At 44.6% G+C, this 19,273-nt stretch overlaps 2 protein-coding genes across 2 annotated transcripts in view; one reads left to right on the top strand and one right to left on the bottom strand.

The window, feature by feature from the left end:
• LOC119433348 (ras-related protein Rab-3) overlaps positions 1 to 5,371 on the bottom strand; it is an 85,053-nt gene extending 79,682 nt beyond the window's left edge. Inside the window, exon 1 of the mRNA XM_037700504.2 lies at positions 5,213 to 5,371. The gene's annotated coding sequence lies outside the window, so the exon portion shown is untranslated. The remainder of the gene's footprint in view (positions 1 to 5,212) is intronic.
• A 363-nt stretch (positions 5,372 to 5,734) lies between these two features.
• LOC119433346 (WD repeat-containing protein 36) overlaps positions 5,735 to 19,273 on the top strand; it is a 35,765-nt gene continuing 22,226 nt past the window's right edge. Inside the window, exons 1-8 of the mRNA XM_037700502.2 lie at positions 5,735 to 5,997; positions 6,724 to 6,751; positions 10,529 to 10,629; positions 12,320 to 12,437; positions 13,706 to 13,893; positions 15,845 to 15,977; positions 17,825 to 18,000; positions 18,312 to 18,432. Coding sequence (XP_037556430.1) covers positions 5,845 to 5,997; positions 6,724 to 6,751; positions 10,529 to 10,629; positions 12,320 to 12,437; positions 13,706 to 13,893; positions 15,845 to 15,977; positions 17,825 to 18,000; positions 18,312 to 18,432 — 1,018 coding nt within the window. The 5' untranslated portion in view covers positions 5,735 to 5,844. The remainder of the gene's footprint in view (positions 5,998 to 6,723; positions 6,752 to 10,528; positions 10,630 to 12,319; positions 12,438 to 13,705; positions 13,894 to 15,844; positions 15,978 to 17,824; positions 18,001 to 18,311; positions 18,433 to 19,273) is intronic.

Consider the following 19,273-nt stretch of genomic DNA (forward strand, 5'->3'; position numbering starts at 1 on the left):
GACGGGGGATCTAGATACGAATTCGGTCACTTGTCCGCGTGCCACGCATTCGAGGACACAAAAAGGGTCGGGCACATCCAGCGAGTGAATGGGCCATGGAAAGGGAAACGCAGGAAAGAGCAACGCACCACCGTCCAGGAAACAACGACGACACAAAAACGTGGAAAAGGAAGGAAGGATGTCACTGTGGGCGATCGATCAACGCAGCGCGTACGATTTCTAAGTAGGCGAGCTGCCACACGAAGAAGGCAGCGTGCTTGCTCGCTTCCTATACCATGGCGCATATATACCCATTATACGGACATTATACGGAGAGAAAACTTGAGGGAGAAAGTATATGTGAGGGAACAGTTGAAATTATCCAATGAAACAAACCGATGTTAGAGACTTTTTCTTGTAGAAAAACATGTGCTTTTTGAAAGGAGAGCAAGCTAGAGAGCAGTAAATTTTAATAAATTTAATTGTAACTTAGTAAGTTATTAAATAATACTGACATAAAATTTTCGACTTGTTTTCTACTACTTCTTCTTCTATTGTTTTCTTTTTTTTTTTTTGTGAAGTGAAGGTTCCAACCCTCCAAACCTTAGAAAAATATACTGTCAAGCGTCAGATCGAGCGCTCTACGTAATTTACTATGGATATTGTATCTACGAACCAGTTACGGCTCCCGGCACTCGGGAGACACGTGGGTCGTGACGTCACAATACACTGGCTCCTGCGATCGCTGCAGCTGTCAACACGGGAGCGCAGCTTGAAGAAACACGCGCGGAGCTCTTGTTTATTTTATTTTATTTTTTTAATTTTATTTTTATCGAATCACCGCACCATACATACCTTAACAGAGATGGTAGCCAACCTTGCTCTACGTCATGACCTCATAACGGCCGCTCCGGCACTACGAAACGACTTAAGTGCACCGGGTGTTTCAGCGAACACATCCAAACATTTTTAAATGTTTTATTGCGGCAGATAGCACGATTATGTAATTCGTGAGCTGGTCTACTCGAAGAGGCGACTTGCACACAAAAAAAAATTGAAATGCATAATCGACTAATTAACAAGAAATCACTAATCAAGTATCACTAATCAAGTTTCTAACTTGACTAGTGATTTGACTTTATTTAACTTAACCTTATGACCCATATTGTAATTTATAAATTCTAGCCGTGGAGTTCGCAAGGCGGATCCACTCGGATCGAATTCTGGATCGGAACTGGATCGACACCAGTTTCGAGACATGAATTCCCGAACTTTGCGGATAAATGCATTGACGTTCCAGTTACCGTTGTGCTTCAATGCAGAAAACGACGTTTTGTTAAGGAAGAGGAGTGCAGTGAAAAATGAGTACTGTGAAGTATGACTCCATTGATTAGAAAAAAGAAAAAAAAAGGCTGTCAGTAAATGGCATATAACATAAGTGAAACTGCACTCTAGTAAGTAACGCAAACGCGTAGACGCGTCTAAGAGACAAGGCCGAAAGGAAGGAGACAAGACACACGTAGCGCATCAGCTGGCCACCATGCAGTTTGACAAAGTCTAGTTGTGCCTATACGTAATCGGCAGGTAATAAAGGATCACGTTTCATTCCAAATGAAGCCAAGCCTGAAGCCGTGAAGTTTCGAAAGCGTTTCCTCCAGCAGACAAGGTCAAGGCAGTGCACGAAAAGATGAATTATCGCAGATGGGGCGAAACAATGCGTTACGCGGGAAGGCGAAGGTTCCACTTTAGATGACGCCCGAGAAAGGAACGACTGGGAGAAAGCATTTGCGCTGCAAGAAGTGACACGAGCCGTATATAAGAGTGATCGATACGACGAAACCCACAGCGCGGAGAGTACAAATTAAGTGCATCGTGTAGCGCCACGCGGAGAGGGCTCTTTTATCGCCAACAGAGCTTGAAAAGATCACTCTACCATTCTGCAATTACTCCCTGTTGATCTTTAAACAATCCCCATTAACCTTGTCGGGGACAAGCCCACTTTCAGTTTAGTACTGTGTTGCTACAATATATTCCTCTCGATCTCCTGGCCGCTCCCTCGCCTGAAGCGTGGGACGCAATACTCCGGAACCCGAGCCTGGAGGTTAAACTACGGGCCGTCGAAAGAGACGAGAAGGTGGCTGAAAAGCATCACCTGGTAGCCACCCCCCACTAAGCCAAATTGACGAAATAAAGTTGTTTCCTCCTCCTCCTCCTCCTCCGCCTCACGGCAGAGTGCAACGGATAGGCCTACATTCCGTAAAAAAAAAAAAAGAAAAAAAAAAAAAACCCGGAAAGAATCGCGTTGTGAGAAGGTGGAGTAAGATGAAGTGAATCGAAACCTGCGCTCACTAAGCTGCATGAAAGAGAGGAGAGAGAAAGCGAAATGATTGGTTGAATCCGTGAGGTTTTCGCGCCAATCAGAGATCAGACGCTGGATGAGAGACGCCACACAGCGGAGAGCGGTTTGCAATAATTTTGCGACATGGGATTCCCCATGCTCAGCTTACACCCTTTGGCGGTGTAACACAGTTTACTCCCTTAAGGGCGTATCTACGTCCCCAGTAATAATCCGCACCTAGCTATCTTGCGTGCATCTCCTTTCTTTAGGATGGACTGAACAGTGCGTCCTCGGTACCCTGGAGATTCTCAGATAACAGCGGGTATAGGCTGAAAAGCTTTCATTCGAAAACTATAATTACTCACGCTAATAATATGAAGCTGTATTATAGATATAAGAGGGCCCCTCGCCAGGTTTACGTATGTAGCAGACAGACACACTGCCAGCTACGTCACCTATTTCGGCGCGTGACTTCGGCAAATCAGCCAATGCTGAACGCCGCCACTGGTAGTGCAACGCGCAACTAAAAGAGGAAGAGAAAGGTGGGGGCCACTTATGTCTTTTGCAGGCGCATCGGCTGCAAAGCCCGCCTCCCGGCAGCATGCCGATGCGACATTTTAATTTGTCCCATCTTCTCTAATAATGAACCAATTCGAGAAATGCTTGCGGTAAGATGCTCCCAAGACAGCACTCTACAACTTGTGTGTACAGTCGAACCCGGATATATCGAATCTGAAGGGGATCACAAAAAAAGTTCGATATATAGGGAATTCTATATATGAAATAAAAAATTTACACGTAAATTTTCAAATGGATTCTACAGCTGTTTCATATACACAATAATTCGCTATATGCGGGTTCGACTGTAACACCAACATTTGCGATGTGGCTTAGTGGGCTTGTCCGGTACGCCTACAGTGCTGACGTAATTACACGCGGGTAACGAGGCTTGCCCACACTCGGTGCAACGCAAGCAAATCACTTTAAAGTCAGCCATGAAACACTCCGCAATGAGTCCCCCCTCTAGTCATCAACGGACAAAAATAATCCCAGATATCTAAGGGACACTGACGACATTCGAATTGGGTGATCAGCCTTATTGTAACTCTTACAGGACCGAGCTAACGATTGCAACCCTATGATTAGTTCCCTTTAGTACAATATTTTAATTTCCCTGCTGTCAGCAAGCTTCATCAGCAGGAGTTTTCGAAACAGTACACAACCTCCAATATGCCAAGTATCACCAATATGCCCCCCCCCCCCCCCCCCCCCCGTTCCCGCGCCCCCTCCCGAAAAAAAATTTCAGGCTAGGCCGCTGGGTACACATTTACACGTTAACATGTTTTGTTGTCCACTAGCAGCAGGTTGTGCGCTGACATATATTCGTCCTATCATTCTGGCCCTCTAGGTCGCAAGTTCTCACAGGTGGTTCTCATTCCTCTCACAAGGTTTATGTTGAGCAACGAAATTTCGACAGGAATGTCACTCCCAGCTGGTCCCTTATTCTACGGCCCCACACGTGCGGTCAGTGGCTTCGAAACTTTTGGCAAAGACTGTAACAACAATGCTCTTCCCAATTAGGGGAATCAACGGGGTGCACAGCAGTAGGGTGTAATCGCGCAGCGCGGTGTCACAGCTACACTCTTAAAAAAAAAGTTTGCACCTTTTGGCGCTTATCTTGTCCCACATCTGGCTTGCTTGCGTTTCCTTTCTTGAAAACTCCGCGCTCGCTATATTTCCTGTCGCGAATGCTATGTCACGCTGATAACACGCATGCCGTTCGTGACCTACCGGCCGGGCTCGCAAGGAAGGAAACTGCGGGCAAGGCAGGTGACGATTATTGTGGGACAAGATAAGCTCCAAAGGGTGCAAACGTTTTTAAGAGTTTAGCCTGCGGGCGTTTCTGTGTGGCTGGTGCGGCACACGAAGCTGTCGAAACAGCAGACGGTCGCATATCCCTGAGAAGGTTTTGACCTCGGCTAGCTATAGCCACCTGCGCGTATTCTGCAGACCGATGACAGGCTACCACATTTTCGGCTATTATATATTACAGTAAGCTTGTTACGCGAGCACGCATACATATATTAAGCGTGAGCACGGTTCGCTTTACGGTTGACTGGCGAAGACAAAACATGTTTATGTACCATGAAACGTTCTTTCGATAAGCGGTAATGCGAGAACGCTGTGTCCGAGCTCCAGTTTCAGTGACGAAGAAACGTGCGCCGCGGAGAACACAGGTGTCACTGGTTTAGGACTAAATGGACCCGTACTCGTTCCGAAACAAACTGGTCGCCGTTACAATGAGATGAGATCAAACACCGCGCAGGATGTGTAAAATTCGTACCTAAACTTCGAAAAGGTATGACAGCTAGTCAACCATACGTAACGGTTGTGTGTGTGAGTGACAGGAGAAAACACAGCGGTGAAGCACGGGTTTCGATCAGTGCGCAAGCTTTCGTTTCTTTCTATCACAGGTGCACTACCTACACAATTTGATGGTTTTCTTTTTAAATCGTCGTTTATTCATTCGTCTCGAAAACAGTCCGTCAGTTAAGTAAGGAAGTTTTGTCAAACGCCGAAGATCTGAGCTCTGCCAGTGATCACGGCGCATCGTGTTCAAGTCATAAAAACGTAGCCGCAGCTTGGCTGCGCTCTACGTCGCAGTTGCGACATTTCAGGCTTGTTGCAGTTCACACGCGCGAGCGAAAAGGCGCCAGAAGCGGTCAGTTGTGACAAGAACCGTTAGATTGCTGACACGTTGGCTCGCAGCCAATCGTAGGTCCGCGGACATCGCGATAGTCCGCTGCCAAGTTGCGGCGATGAAAACTTTCGCGCGAAGCAGCCGAGGCGCAAGCAAACGGCCAAGCACCGGACCGGTTTGCCGGAGAGACTCACAGTTTTGAAGGGTGAATCCGGAGTTTTGTTGTTTTGTTGTCTTCGTAGCAGCTCCCTCTCACACTTGCTTCTTGGCGACTTGACCCAATTTTCTTACACTCCTGTTTGGCGGCTCGGGTCGAGGTTGGTCTTCACTGCAAGCACCCAAATGCCCGTATGAGTCGTAGGCCTTACGGTTTCGGCCCCGCCGTCATGCGCATTAAGTCTAAAATTTACCGAGGAAAATAAAATAAAGAAAAAATACTAGTTAAATTATTTTGAAACAGTTCCACAGGCTCATAATTCTGTATAAATGCGCATGTGAAAAAAATATGATGTGAAAATCAAAGTCTTTTTTTTTTGCTTGAAGACTGACTATCAGGCAGGTAACTTGTTTGATTTCAAACGAAACTATACTTTTATAAACTTCAGAACATCTTCACTCTAACTAACAAACCAAAAGTATTGCTGTTGACCTCGGCTTGTTTTGCACAAGCCACGTACAAACTACCATGTGCTTAAGTTGCAAATGAATCCAATTCAAGACAATCTTGTGCCGTTGTGCCATGTGTCTCGCGTGGTGCTAGCTGCAAGCGCTGTAGACCTGATGCTTGTGGGTTAACAAACGTTTTTGCAGAACTGGTATTAAAACAATGAAGGCCGACACCTGTCCAAGCCGAATATTCCAAGGGTATAGAGCCCTTGGATACATCTGCAACCACGTGCCTTTTGTCCTGCGGTACATTCAGAGGCGGAAAGAGCATCTTGTCATCACGTCTATTGGGAGATGCTTTCACACCTTCGGCGTGAGTAGCAAGCGTTGTGTTGGGAATGCCACTGACTGTCCTTTTCCCGGTAAAACGTGTAGCTTGAACTGGAAATGTAGCATCTAGCATGCCTTGCTTCCGGAGCCACATAAATGTTCTACTTTTCGATCAAATTTGGAAGCATGATGTTTGTGATCGGAGGTGAAGCTTCGCTTCTCTGGTCTTGGTTTTAGTTTCAGAGTCATTTTCAAGTTGTCACTGCTTGTGGGAAGTTGTAGCAGCATTTTGAAATTATCATATTAAGACTCAATGCGCGAAGTCATACGTTGCCAGTTTTTGGTCGTTTTTAGTGAGTGTTTCTGAGCTAGGGGGGGCGCACCGACTTGGTAGCAGATGAGCTACGCGATTAGAATACGAAGGAAACAACACATTCCGCACGGCCAACTATCTGTTGGGATGCCATCATGTTTATAAACCTCGTATGTGGGACACATAACCAAAAGCTAACAGAAAATGTCGCGCACATTGTCTAGAAAATTGCCGCTCGGTTCATTCATTTTATGCAGGTACGTATATGTATTTCATCCAGCTGCTGCAGTGTTGGCTGCAGTGTATTAGATTAGGCACACATTGAAGAATGCCAAGTGATCGAAATTAACCTAGAGACATCTGCTGTGGTGCCTGTCATAGTCTGTGCGTTGCTTTGAGGTGTTAAACCCAATACTTTAATTTTTTAACACATCCCTGTATTTTACCTGCTTTCAGGGAACGAAACTCGACCTACTGACAGCAAGTGAGTGCCTCTTTCCAAATCTAGCCTTTTTTGAATGCAGCTCTTTCGTCAAAAAAGCACAAGTCATTTAAGTAACCAGAGCTTGACAAGGTCCTAGTTGGTGTAGCTTCATCATTATCAATAAAACGTGACCGTTCTTGAATAAAACTCAGTTGACAGTTTGCGCTTCACTTGTGTGTTACTTGTTTTCCACTAACATCGTCTGTCACTATGCCTGCCACAGCTACAACAGAACAATGATAATACGAGTATAATCTGTACAATGAAAACACCATGTCAATAGGACATGCTTGCAGTCTAGTCAGCACATCAACTTATACCATAACATTGTTTGTCTATGCAAAAGTGCCTCTATTGTGAATTTCTTATGGATGCTTATGGGGGGGTTGTGGAACTCGCGAGGCAAGGCGTCAGGGTAGGATACTCATGCTGGCGGGCATGAGTAAGGTTGTTTTGCTGCTGCCCTGGTTATGATGCAGTTTGCCACTTCTGCACTAAGCCCAGACGGGCACTCACCCGAAATCCTAGATCCGAGCTGAGGGAAGCGGCGAAGTCGGCATGGATTTGGGAACATTTTAACCCAATCTCATTGGGGATCTGAGAGTGATTATACACCAGCATTGCTACCAGTAGCCTGAAGTGTCATAACAATGTGCTGCACTTTGTGAAATATAGAAAGAAGCACGCAGGCAATGCAGACCACTTGAAGAAGTGGCATGGTGCCACAGTCATGATACGGTCCTTCCCGCATGCACTCACTTTGAGTTATGGCACTGGTGCAACTCCCTGCAATTTCCTCTGCCACAAGCGCGTGTTCCTGCTGGCTAAGTTTTGTTCTGCTTCGCAGTGTAGTGCATTTTTCGAATGTTTCATTTTAATTATACAGGGTGTCCTAGCTAAAAGTAGCCAATGTTTTAAAAATGACGGAGTGTGCTGGGAGGCTCAAACCAACTCGGTGGTATTGAGGATCGCGTGTCCTAGTCTGCGGTAATTTTTTGTCGTTTTGCAAAGTCAATTAATTAGTATTAACTAATTGCCTAACTTTTTAAATATTGGCTTCACCAAGAAAGTGCCAATACGAAAGTTGTAGATCACATTTAAAAATGGCCGACTAAAGTGTTTGCAACTAATTACCATTGATGGAGCTTCTTGTAATTGCCTTTAAAGAAAGCCTGCGAAATACAAAAACCAGTGCGTCATAGTACCATTATTTCTGCGCTCCCAGACGACCACACTCCCAGACGATCCCAGACGAACTAAATCCGCATATCTGTACAAGATATGCCACAAGTACGCGCTAGCAACTCTCGCTAGTTAGATAGGATTGTGAACGAATAGAAGAACATGACAATCATTTTCCTCCCGATTAAAGAGTTCTGCCCTCAACATTTAGTAAAGCCCAAACGTATTTTTTTTTCCCTTTATATATTATTTTTTCTTGCCTTGTGTGTTTGGGTTTGATTCAACAAGTGGAGCGAATGATATGTTTATGCCATGTCACCTTGAAGAGCCACACACCTTCATCACCGCCGCTCGCTCTGTGCGCCTAATCACGTGAGACGGGGCATGCGAGTGAGTTTAAAAAAAGCATGCAAACAATATCCTTTACTGGTCGGTCGTCTGGGGGCGCTGAAATAATGGCGCTATCACGCGCTTGTTTTTGTATTTCGCGAGCTTTCTTTAAAGGCAATTACAAGAAGCTCCATATTGGTACTTAGTTGCAAACACTTCAGTCGCCATTTTTAAATGTGATCTACAGCTTTCGCATTGGCACTTTCCTGGTGAAGCCAATATTTAAAAAGTTAGGCAATTAGTTCATTATAATTAATTACCTTTGCTAAACGAAAAAAAATACTTCAGACTAGGACACGCAATCCTCAACACCACTGAGTTGGTTTGAGCCTGCTAGCACACTCCGTTGTTTTTTAAACGTTGGTTGCATTTAGCTGGGACACCCTCCATATATTTTGCACACACTGCAGCCCATGGCGGGGCTATAGCGGTAGTGGGAGAGCACAAGGTGTGGAAATACTAGAGGCACTAAAACAGAAAAATTTAGCTTTGTAACAATACATACAGTGGCATGGAAAAGCGAAGTCAGAAAAAGAAACAAATGTGTAAAACAGGGATAATATAAGTAGGATAGAATAGAATCAATACCAAGAATGCAATAACTATGTGAAACAGGATTAACATCATGAAAGCACAGAAAACATAGGCGCAACTTGATTTCGGAAATATGCACATACGCACCCACACACAAAAAGAGTTACTGAATTGTTAACCATCAAGAAACAGATTGGCGGGTAATAAGCAGATGGCACAGGGTAAAGCATGTCATTTTGCAATTGTTCTAGAAAAGGAACTATAGTATTTAAATATGTTGGTGCTTTAATAGTGGGGGCTTGAGGTTAAGGGGGTCATGGTGACTGTGTGTGGAGGACGAGGCGGCAAAACGCAAATGATGATTGCAAGAAAGACAAGACAGAGAGTTCAAATAGAGTGATGAAATTTTAATAAGTCAGTGTATCTCTTCATGCTGATAGGTGCTGCAAATTTAATGAAAACAAGGCTGACGAAGGGCAGCAGTTGTGGTCAAACCGTCGATAGGCAAAGCGAATGGCCTTCTTCTGAATGGCGTCCAGTTTATTAACGTCAGCTAGATTGTGCGGTTTCCAAATAACTGCACCATGGTGTAAAGCAGGATGTGTTAAGTGATTTATACATGAGCAGTTTAACTTCTTTTGAAGATTTTAGTGTTTACTGTAAATACTCAAGTTTTTTTTTTTTTTTTTTTTTTCTCCATGACTCTAGCACAAATGTTGGTTTCATTTGCACTAGAGCCTTGGGGGGATAAAAACTTGAGTATTTACAGTAAACACTAAAATTTTCAATTCAGACCAGAATAAATTATTAGAGAAAATGGTGCCATAGTACCAAGCACAAGTGAGTGGAAAACTTGTGCAAATATCACCAGTGCGCTCGTGTATGAAAGGCACAAAGGAATAGTAGAGTGGTTATAGAGTTGAAGCTATCTATGGGCAGTGTCGGTATAAGGCTGCATGCTTATAGTACTCTGTCTCACACTGGTGGGGAGTGAATCAGCCAACCTGCAAGCGGAGCTGGCGGCACGTTCCAGAGGTGGACTCACCTATTGTGCACTACTTCTCATTCACTCTCCTGTTTGGCTGACATGACTGATAGCTTTTAATGCACTTGACAGTGTTGGTGTGATGGAGCATAACTCTTATCACTGAGGTCCTTACTACACCTTCCTCTGAATTGAATTATAGGGTTTTACGTGCCAAAACCACGATGTGATTATGAGGCACGCATTAGTGGGGACTCCGGAAATTTGGACCACCTGGGGTTTTTTAACGTGCACCTATAAGTGCACGGGCGTTTTCGCATTTCGCCTCCATCGAAATGCGGCCACCGTGGCCGGGATTCGATCTCGCGACCTCATGCTCAGCAGCCCAACACCATAGCCCAATATTGAGCAACCACGGCGGGTGACACCTTCCTCTAATTCTTGCAGTAATCTGTCATGGTGTCTAGCAGTGGTGAACATGCACTACAGTCAGGTGTAGTTCCTTCCATTTTGAGTGCAATGCGTTGTCTTGAGGCAAGCTGTAGTTAAGCGTTTCCCGAGCATGACACATTGCCACAGGGATGGACATGCCCGCATTGAAAAGCAGAGGTGTTGGCAGAATCAGTTGTCTTTCATTTTGAAACTGTGGTCTTGTCTGATGTCATTGTGGTCTTGTTTCGCTTCAGGCCAGGCACATGACGATGAGATCAGTTGCATTGCTGGCGACTCCCGGCTGGTCTACACGGCAGCTGGAAAGACAATTTATTCCTGGCTACGTGGAAGCGAGGTATCTTTTTCCGCAACTTCTAATTTCATAAGGAATGGGACTGTTGGGGTGAAGTAATTACTTGAACCTGTTGACGTCCCTGAACTGTTGGGAGCACAAATATTGGCAAGTCAAGTGTTTAATCTCTTCAGATGTGCCATTTCAACAAGGACTCGTTTCTGGGACATATATTGTTCTGTGTGTTCTTAAAAGAGCACCTTTATGAACTGCCAATGACCTTCACAGCATACAAATCAAGTGCAAAGACAATTTCTTTTTATCAGCAAGCTTTTTTTTTTTTTTTTTGCCTTCCTCATTCTTAACAGCTCTAATAATACTTTTCTTTAAGTTCAATATTCATTGCACCATGTTTTAACTCATAAATAGTCAAGCAGTCTGTATCCCTTTGAAATCTCTTAAAATTTAGTACTATTTCAAGGCAATTTCTCAAAGTACAGCACTGTCCACTCTTAAAGGGACACTAAAGGGAAAAATGATTTCTTCTGTATCAGTAGATTGCCCTTCCACAATACCGAAAACACCACTCTAACCCCGAGAAGCCGCTTGGTAAGCCAGACAGAAATGAAAACACAGAAGGCTAGGGGCGACGCCACCTTAGAGTTTCTGCACCAGCTCACCGCGACGTAATGAATTTGGGCAGCGTCTTCTAGGTCCCAGTTAATTTTTTAGCGGTAAAGATTGACTGCATTGTGTTCTAAAGGAGCCCAAGACTGAATATGGCAAGTTTCGCGAACTTTTACTGAGCCAACGTGGCCCAAATACAATAAATTACTGTAGAAGTCGTGACGTCACAGTGAAGTAATGATGTCGAGGTTATCGCGCGAAATTAAAAAAAAATTACTTTGAGCTTCATTTTCTCTTCTAATAATTGACCTATTGCAGTGTAATTAACGACAGCAGAGTTTTCGAAGAATACTTTATCAGTCTAAGTTGATTTATTGTTTTGCTTTAGTGTCCCTTTAAAGAAAACACAAAATTAGCGTTCACGCAAACATTCAACAACATTTATTCAGTTTTATATGATTTGTTAGGAAGAGGCCCATTGATAAAAAATATTTCTCTAGGCTGTAACATAGCGTGAGCTGCCTATGTTCTTAAATAGAAAATAAATGTACAACTACACGACAGAGGAAGCCACCCGAGCCTAGCCACTCTCCCAGATGGGTAATACCCTCCCAGAAGGGTACTGCCCATCCCTCGTAAGGTCGGTGCAACCCACTAAAAAAGGGTATAAAAGGAGAAAAGAGGCCGTGCACTGCGAGTCGTTCCTCTGGGCGGGAGCTGTCCTGTGTCTTGGCTTGCCTCCAGACCGTTTGCTTTCACTCGTGCCACCGTGGTCGACGCCTGTGTCAGTTAACCACTGTCCTCGTCAATGCGAAAGTTTCGAGGTGGCCCCCTGGACTAGGCATTCGCACTTTGTTCTTACAGCCGGGCTTTCGAGTCACCATTGTTTTCTTGAGTTTGCAATACTTCAAACCTATTCACGACAAGGCCTCTGCATTGAAACTGAGCTACAATCAGGTCTGGAATACTAATTGTGTGTTACTTTTAAAAGTGTACCTTGCACAATTGGCTTGGCTGATGCACTGTTATGCCGTGTTTCATCTTGCCTGAGTTTTATATGTATATTTGTCAGTGTTGCATGCCGTGACCTTTTTTCTTTTTCTTTTTTTTCTTTGCTTTCTCATAGCTACAAAACACCTTCTGTGGTCATGAGCATGAAGTCAAGCTGCTGCTTCCGTTTGGGAATCACTTGGTTTCTGTGGATGAGTCCGGCAGGGTAATCGTCTGGGAAATCAAAACAGCAGGTATGTGTGTGTTTCAGCATCACTCGTTCTGGACGCTTACCAGTGTCAGAGCTCCATCTGCCGGATGTTCATGTGAAGAATATAGCATCGTCGACTTCGTTGTTATAAGCACGTAACTCTTGCTACCTGAAGGTACACACCTCCAATGCATTGTCGTGAGATAGTCATGCTACTAATATAGGCAGGAACAATGGCGAGAAATGATGAAAGAGAAGTATCTGACAGTCTGTTGGGCGAAAATATTGGTTTGAACAAGTTGGACTCAAAAGTAAAATCAGAATATCATGTATTCATGTTGTATGCGCGTTTCTCTTTTGTTGTTGTTTTTTCTTTTCCGCAGCTTTCTTCTGCCCTCCTTTTTCTGAAGTCCTTGTTTCACTTGCAGAGTAGCACGTAGACGAACACCTCTATGCCTTCAAACCTCTCAGCATTTTAATAATAAAGGGCTCTCTCTCCCTAGTTGAAAATTTACTATGGAGATCTGCATTTTTATTTCCACAGCTTTTAAAAGTAAATTATGTGCTTACCGCTGCTCCCTTCTCACTCATATTGTGCGAGAATACGGAATATTTTGACCCTTCGTCATTCAATAAAACTATTGGTATAGTTGTTCGTCTGCTTTGTCCAGACTTTAGTTGCAGACAAATGGCATAACCAGTTCAGAACTCTACAACAGCTTGCTCCTCCAGTGGAGAAGTGTGCATACAACTCAGTTCTTTTTCCCTGAAATAACTGGACAAGCAAAGGTAGCACGGTGTTTCATTCAAACTATGTGGATTAAGAAATGCAGTCTTGCAGTGATAAGTTCAAAATCTTGTTTCAGAATAGTTAGAGTAAAAACGCAGGTGACCGTGTGGCATTTGTGCCAGGTGTACAGTCTGATAGATGGGCCCATTTTGCAATCAAAGGGATATACAAGCCTTGTCAACAGCAGCGTCATGGGGTAACAAAAGCTTTCAAAAATTGCCTAGTTCAGTTGTTAGCTTCTTTAAAATATAATGTAGTCCATCTTCACCAATGAACAATTAACCAGACTCAAGTCAGTAGACCCTATCAAAATCTATTAACGTCATGGAGAGCTGGTGCAAGAAGACCAAGGAAGCATTGCCACCTGTCTTTTGTTCTTGCATCTTTTATTTTTCTTATTACTTATGTTTCTCTTTCGCGTCTCCTTAAAGAATCACTCTTCTTGCCTGTAATCAAGAAAACATGCTTTCCTTGTTAGCTTCTCTGACGTAGCCTGGCTCTTCTATGCTTTCTGTACGCAGAGCTCTACCTGGAGCTGTCACTCGACTCCGCCTCGTTCCGGGCCAGCACGCTGCTCCATCCAGTCACTTACGTGAACAAGATCCTGGTGGGCAGTGAGCAGGGACCCCTGCAGCTGTGGAACATCCGGACTGGAACACTGGTGCACACATTCTCCGGCTGGCAGAGCACTGTCACTGCACTTGAACAGGTTAGCGGCTTTGGTTCAGTGCAGCCTTATCTTATTTGTCCAGGAACATCCTGAAAGGAGCTCCTAAGCTAAAACGGCGCCACAAACAGCGGGGCAGCATCCCACGAACTTCATGGTACTATAGTAAGATCTCCTTAACCTAGCCCTAATTTGGAAAACCTAATAAATAGGACTCCCCCTCTGGTCCTGACAATTGTATGCGTTATTAAAGTTTGCATTATTAAACACTCTTGGGCCATGGTAAATTGCTCAATTCCTTGCAGTGGGGGAACATACGATGCCTCTGTTAAGATCGGTCATGCATTCCTACAGCTCCGTCAGCACCTCAACCATCTAAAGCTGCACATGATGACGCCATGGCGCCCTCGTACAACTATTGACTAGCTGTGTAAAACGTCATTATCAATATTAACTTAAATAACAGTCACAAGAGTGGCTGCAATGGTAACAACGTTTGTAATACTTGACGTATTAAAAAATTACAAAATACCACTGCATTCAGAGTGTCCACATAAGAATTTATCTTGGTACTTCCTGTTGTCAGCAGCTGTCATCTGCTCGAGTTATGCCGCCTCCTCTGTAGCACAAAATCGTGACATCGCTGACCACTATCATAGTGTGCGGCTGCGCATTTCAGTGTGCCTTTCCCTTTGTGTGTAAAAATTTGGGCAAACGTATATACTCGGTTTAATGCAAGTAGACGCGCTGCGCAAACGTGACGTTTGTCGTTTTCGCAGATGCGGAATATGTGAAAGATGTGCTTCACTGGCGTTTTGCTGAAAATGAATGTGAAATGGTGACGTCAGTGTGCAGTTGTTGGCTGCAAAAGAGGCAAGAGTGGTAAAATTACTCTGAACAGGTTATTGCAAGACGAGCAGATTTGCCAAGCCTCTGGTTAGGTGGCAGCCTGTGAGTTTAGCTTAGCGTGTTGTAGCGTGTGAGTTTAGCTTAGTGTGTTGTAAACCAAAACTAAACTACGTGTTACCGTGACGTTTAGTGAGTGGAGCGTTGTGGGCACTGTCCCTCCCCATCGTAGCCTCCGCAATTGATCAAGAAGTGGGAGAACCTAGGAGAGGATAAAGGATAAAGGGCGATCTTTGAATGCCGCTAACTCCGCTTCACCTGAGTGCATTGTAATACTTTTTGATTCAGCATATGCACTTATAAAATTGTGTCCCTTCATGGGAAGTGCTTTGCACAACTTCGATAAAAGGTGTTGCAGGGCCCCTTTAATGGCATCAAACTCTCGTTAATTTGGACGTATTTGGCCACATGCCAGTTAATTCGAATGATCCCCAGAGTGCCCTGAGCATGTAGTGGCACAAATGTATGACACAAAAGAGAAAATAGGAGCACGAGGCACTAGCATCCAACCAAAACTAAGTATCCTGACTGCAGGATTAGATCCCGTGGCCTCGTGCTTAGCAGCGCAATGCCAAAACCACTAGGCAACCGTGGTGGGCCATCCTCTATTATTCAATGCATGCTTGCAAACAGCATTCGAGATGCTAGGTAGAGAAATTTAGATAAAATAATTAATATAAGATAAAATAAGCTGTTCAACTTGCCTGTAGCACATAGCCACTTAAAAAGTTAATATTGTTTTAATTTTTAATAATAAATAAATTAATTAATAATAATTAATTAATTAATAATTTAATTTTCAATTAATTTTTTCTTGTACTTTGTTGAACTAATGCTTGAATGCCTAAATGAAGATTAGGCTCATCTCGTGCTGGCTGTTATGGGCATTACAGCTGAAAAATTTTCTGAATTTGCTCTACTCTGCTTTGCACCATAAATGAAACGTTAGTTCTATCAGAACATGTTATAAGATACATGAATTGCATATATTCGATGTACTGGAAATACTACCCATAACGTAGTCCAGAGGAAGCGTGTATGGCAAAACTCGCTCGTGCTTTTTTTGAGCACAATGCATCTTGATCAGTCTCCTGCAGTGGACGTGGTTGCTGTGGGCCTGGCCAGTGGCGAAACTATTCTCCACAACCTCAAGTATGATGAAACGCTGATGCGCTTCCAGCAGGACTGGGGCCCTGTGACGGCTGTGTCCTTCCGCACAGGTTGGTGCCACCATTGTATCGCCTGCTTGTTAACTGTGAGAACCTGAAATAGTTAACCGAAGTGCTGCACTGCAGCCCACTGAGCACTGATATTTGAGTACATAGGCCAATGTGCCTCATACTTGAAATGATGACTCTATGCAGTTTTAGCTCATTTTATGCAATAGGTAATGCAAAAGCAAACTGTTTCCATTTATTTAAGAACAGTTCAGCAATTGCTCTATAGTTGTTGCCACCAACATTGCAGACAAACAACTGCCTCCACAATGCCTACTGTGTAAACCAGCACTGGTTGTCTTGTCTCCTGACCTTGCGAATTCACGGAACTTTCGCAGGATCGGGATTGAAAAGTTCTGCAACACATTGATGTATTAATAGCCAGTTAGTGCGCGAATACAGACAAGGACTGAAAGACGAATGAATGGACACAGCCGAAGTGCTTTTTCCAATGAAAGTTCCTTAGACTAAACACACATACACATACAGTAAAATCTCGGTGATATGAATTTCACGGGGTCACGTGAAATATTCGCATCACCCGAAATTCATATCAAAACACACGAAATTAAGAAAAAATTAATTTACTTTTAGCAGGAAAAATTACTAATAGTGAAACCCCATTGATATGTTCCTCGCTGCTGTGTTTCCCCGGCTGCTATGTCGAGTTCTAGCGGTCCCGACCGCGAGAACTCGACAGTGCAGCGAGTGTTTTGGCTGTCATGGCTGCAGCGGTCCTCGTCTTCTTCCTCGCTGGTCAAAGCATTAGGCTGTGATGTGGTCTGGTCCACTCGACGGGCGGACCAATGAGAGATTGCGCAGCCACATGACGTAGCCGGTTGCTTGGTGACTATGGATCCCGCCCAGATCACGCTATGCAGGCTTGTATGTGCCGGTGGCTCGGCCGCCGCCGCTGTTGCTCACGCGTTCGTATGATCCGCAGCGGCGCGGCAACGCGTTCGGAACAGCTGATATTTTTCGTATTGTGAGCAATGTATTTTGGCTGGGGAATGTTACGAATTCGTATAAGACCAAAATTCGTACCAGCCGGGATCGTACCACCGGGCTTTTACTGTGTATACGTGGAACGGTACCTTCTGTTCAAGTAGTCCTCATGCTTGACTCTCAAAAGATGAGTGGTGAAAAATATACAGTTAGAACTCGATATAACAAAGTTGGTAAAGTTGGTAGCTTACTTTGTTATATTGAAATTTCGTTATACTGAAATTTGACCATTTATGCAATTGAGTACAGTCGCCAATGGATCTTTCTTTGATGAAAGGGGATGAAAAATTTTTCCCAATGTAGGGCAATCGCGAAAAAACAAATTTCAATGAGAAAAACATAATTTTGTTTCATTTGAGAGTCGGCGACTTAAGATACGGTTTCGTGCCGTGCCGACGATATCTTCACATTGGTGGTGCAAAGCAAAGCCTGTGACTCTTATTGTGTCTACTCCGCCCCCACAGCTGATAATGTCGCCTGCAGTGGGACGACATTCATTAAACGGCCAGGCAGAGGAGAGTGAAGGCTTCGTCTGCCTCTCATTTCAACGCATCCCTGAAACTCGAGCTCACGGGACCTCCAGCATTGAACGCGTGGGAAGAAAGTGCACATGAAGCAGTGAATTCAGCCATCTCTCAAGAGGTGTGGGGAAACAGAATGCGCTGAGCGTGTTTTTCATTTGAACGAGCTGTTTTCTTGATATAATTTCTAGCTGAAGTGTTCCTCTGGTCGTTGGCACACATTTAAGCAAGGTATAATGCTTATCTAGGCTTGTTTGAAAGTGCTGACATCTTGTGGGCTTGGAGTAAACCAGCCACCCTGACCTGCACCCTCGGTGTATGCAGACGGGCACTCGCACATGGCGACTGGCAGCCCTGTCGGTCACGTGGCTGTCTGGGACCTGGAGAAACGTGCCCTGCACAGCCAACTCCTGGAGGCCCACCGGTCAGCGGTGACGGGCATGCGCTTTCTGCCAGACGAGCCTCTGCTGCTGACTTCATCGCCCGACAACTCTCTGAGGGTGAGCCTGCCTTCTCTCCATCTGTCAAAGTGACTGGGTTATTTTCCATTCGCCGTGGGCATGGAACAGCAGCAATGCAGAGGCAGTTGTCGTGCTCCGTGCATGTTATGTTCATCCCTGCTTATTTGTTTTGACAGCGACTTCTCAAAGAGCTTGATGCCTTTAATGTACGTGGATAGGAAGCTGGTGAAAGTATCTCTTCTACCTGTGCACAAGAGCATCTGAAGGTCGATAACTGGCACGGATGGCTCCCTGGCTTTTAGGAGAGTGCCCTGTATGGCAACCTTAATCTAGCCTTTCCCATTTTGCAGATGTGGATCTTTGACCAGTCAGATGGCAGCGGTCGTCTGCTCAAACAGCAGCAGGGACACAGTGGTGCTCCCTGTCGGATTCGGTTCCATGGGGCTGCTGGCACCAACATTCTGAGTGCAGGTCAGTCATTGCAGTGTCTGCTACATCCCTGTCGGGCAACCCTGCACCATGCATTACTGTTTGTAGCGTACTTGCCTCAGTGGCTATCGTGTCCTGCTGCTGTGCACAAGATCATGGATTCAATTCCTACCTATAGCAGTCACATTTATATGGGGGCAGCATGCAAAAATCTTGTGCTCCGAGCTAGTAAAAGTTAACTTGGTGCCCCCCACTACAACTTCTCTCATAACAGATTGTGGTTTGGGATGTAAAACCCCAACATTATGGCTTCGTACGTGATACTCCTGCATTTTAAAGGGACACTAAAGGAAAACATGAAAACATTAAGTTGAGTTAGGTCAATATATTATCAGTCTAGAAGCTAATCGTCATTTTCTACTCGCCAATACAGTCGAATGCCTTTATAAGATGTGCTTGGGGCCTCCGAAATCATTCGTTATATAGGGCACTTCCTTGTAAAGGTCACGCACCGCACCATTTATAATAAAACCGAGACAGAATAATTACTTCGTTATACTGGCCATTTGGTTGTGGAGGTGTTTGACTGTATACGAGTTTGTTGCATAGAAAATTGGCACCAAATATCCTGCTGCCGCTCCCCAATTTTAATTGCCCGCGGCAAAACTGAGGACATGATGTAATCTTCACGTGACCTTCTCCTCTGCCGCTTTCTCTGAATCAGACACTGCTCTCTCAATTCGCATCTTAGCATTCCTCGAACCGCCCGCCTCGGCTCCCTCTTACCTCCCCACTCCCTCTCTCGCTGCACGCAGTGCAGGCGCTCTTCGCTTGTACACACCTCGTCTCCGTCTCTTTGCTTGCCGGTGGTACCAGCCGTCCC

This window comes from Dermacentor silvarum, chromosome 11 (genome assembly GCF_013339745.2).
Source record: "Dermacentor silvarum isolate Dsil-2018 chromosome 11, BIME_Dsil_1.4, whole genome shotgun sequence".
Classification (NCBI taxonomy): Eukaryota; Metazoa; Arthropoda; class Arachnida; order Ixodida; family Ixodidae; genus Dermacentor; species Dermacentor silvarum.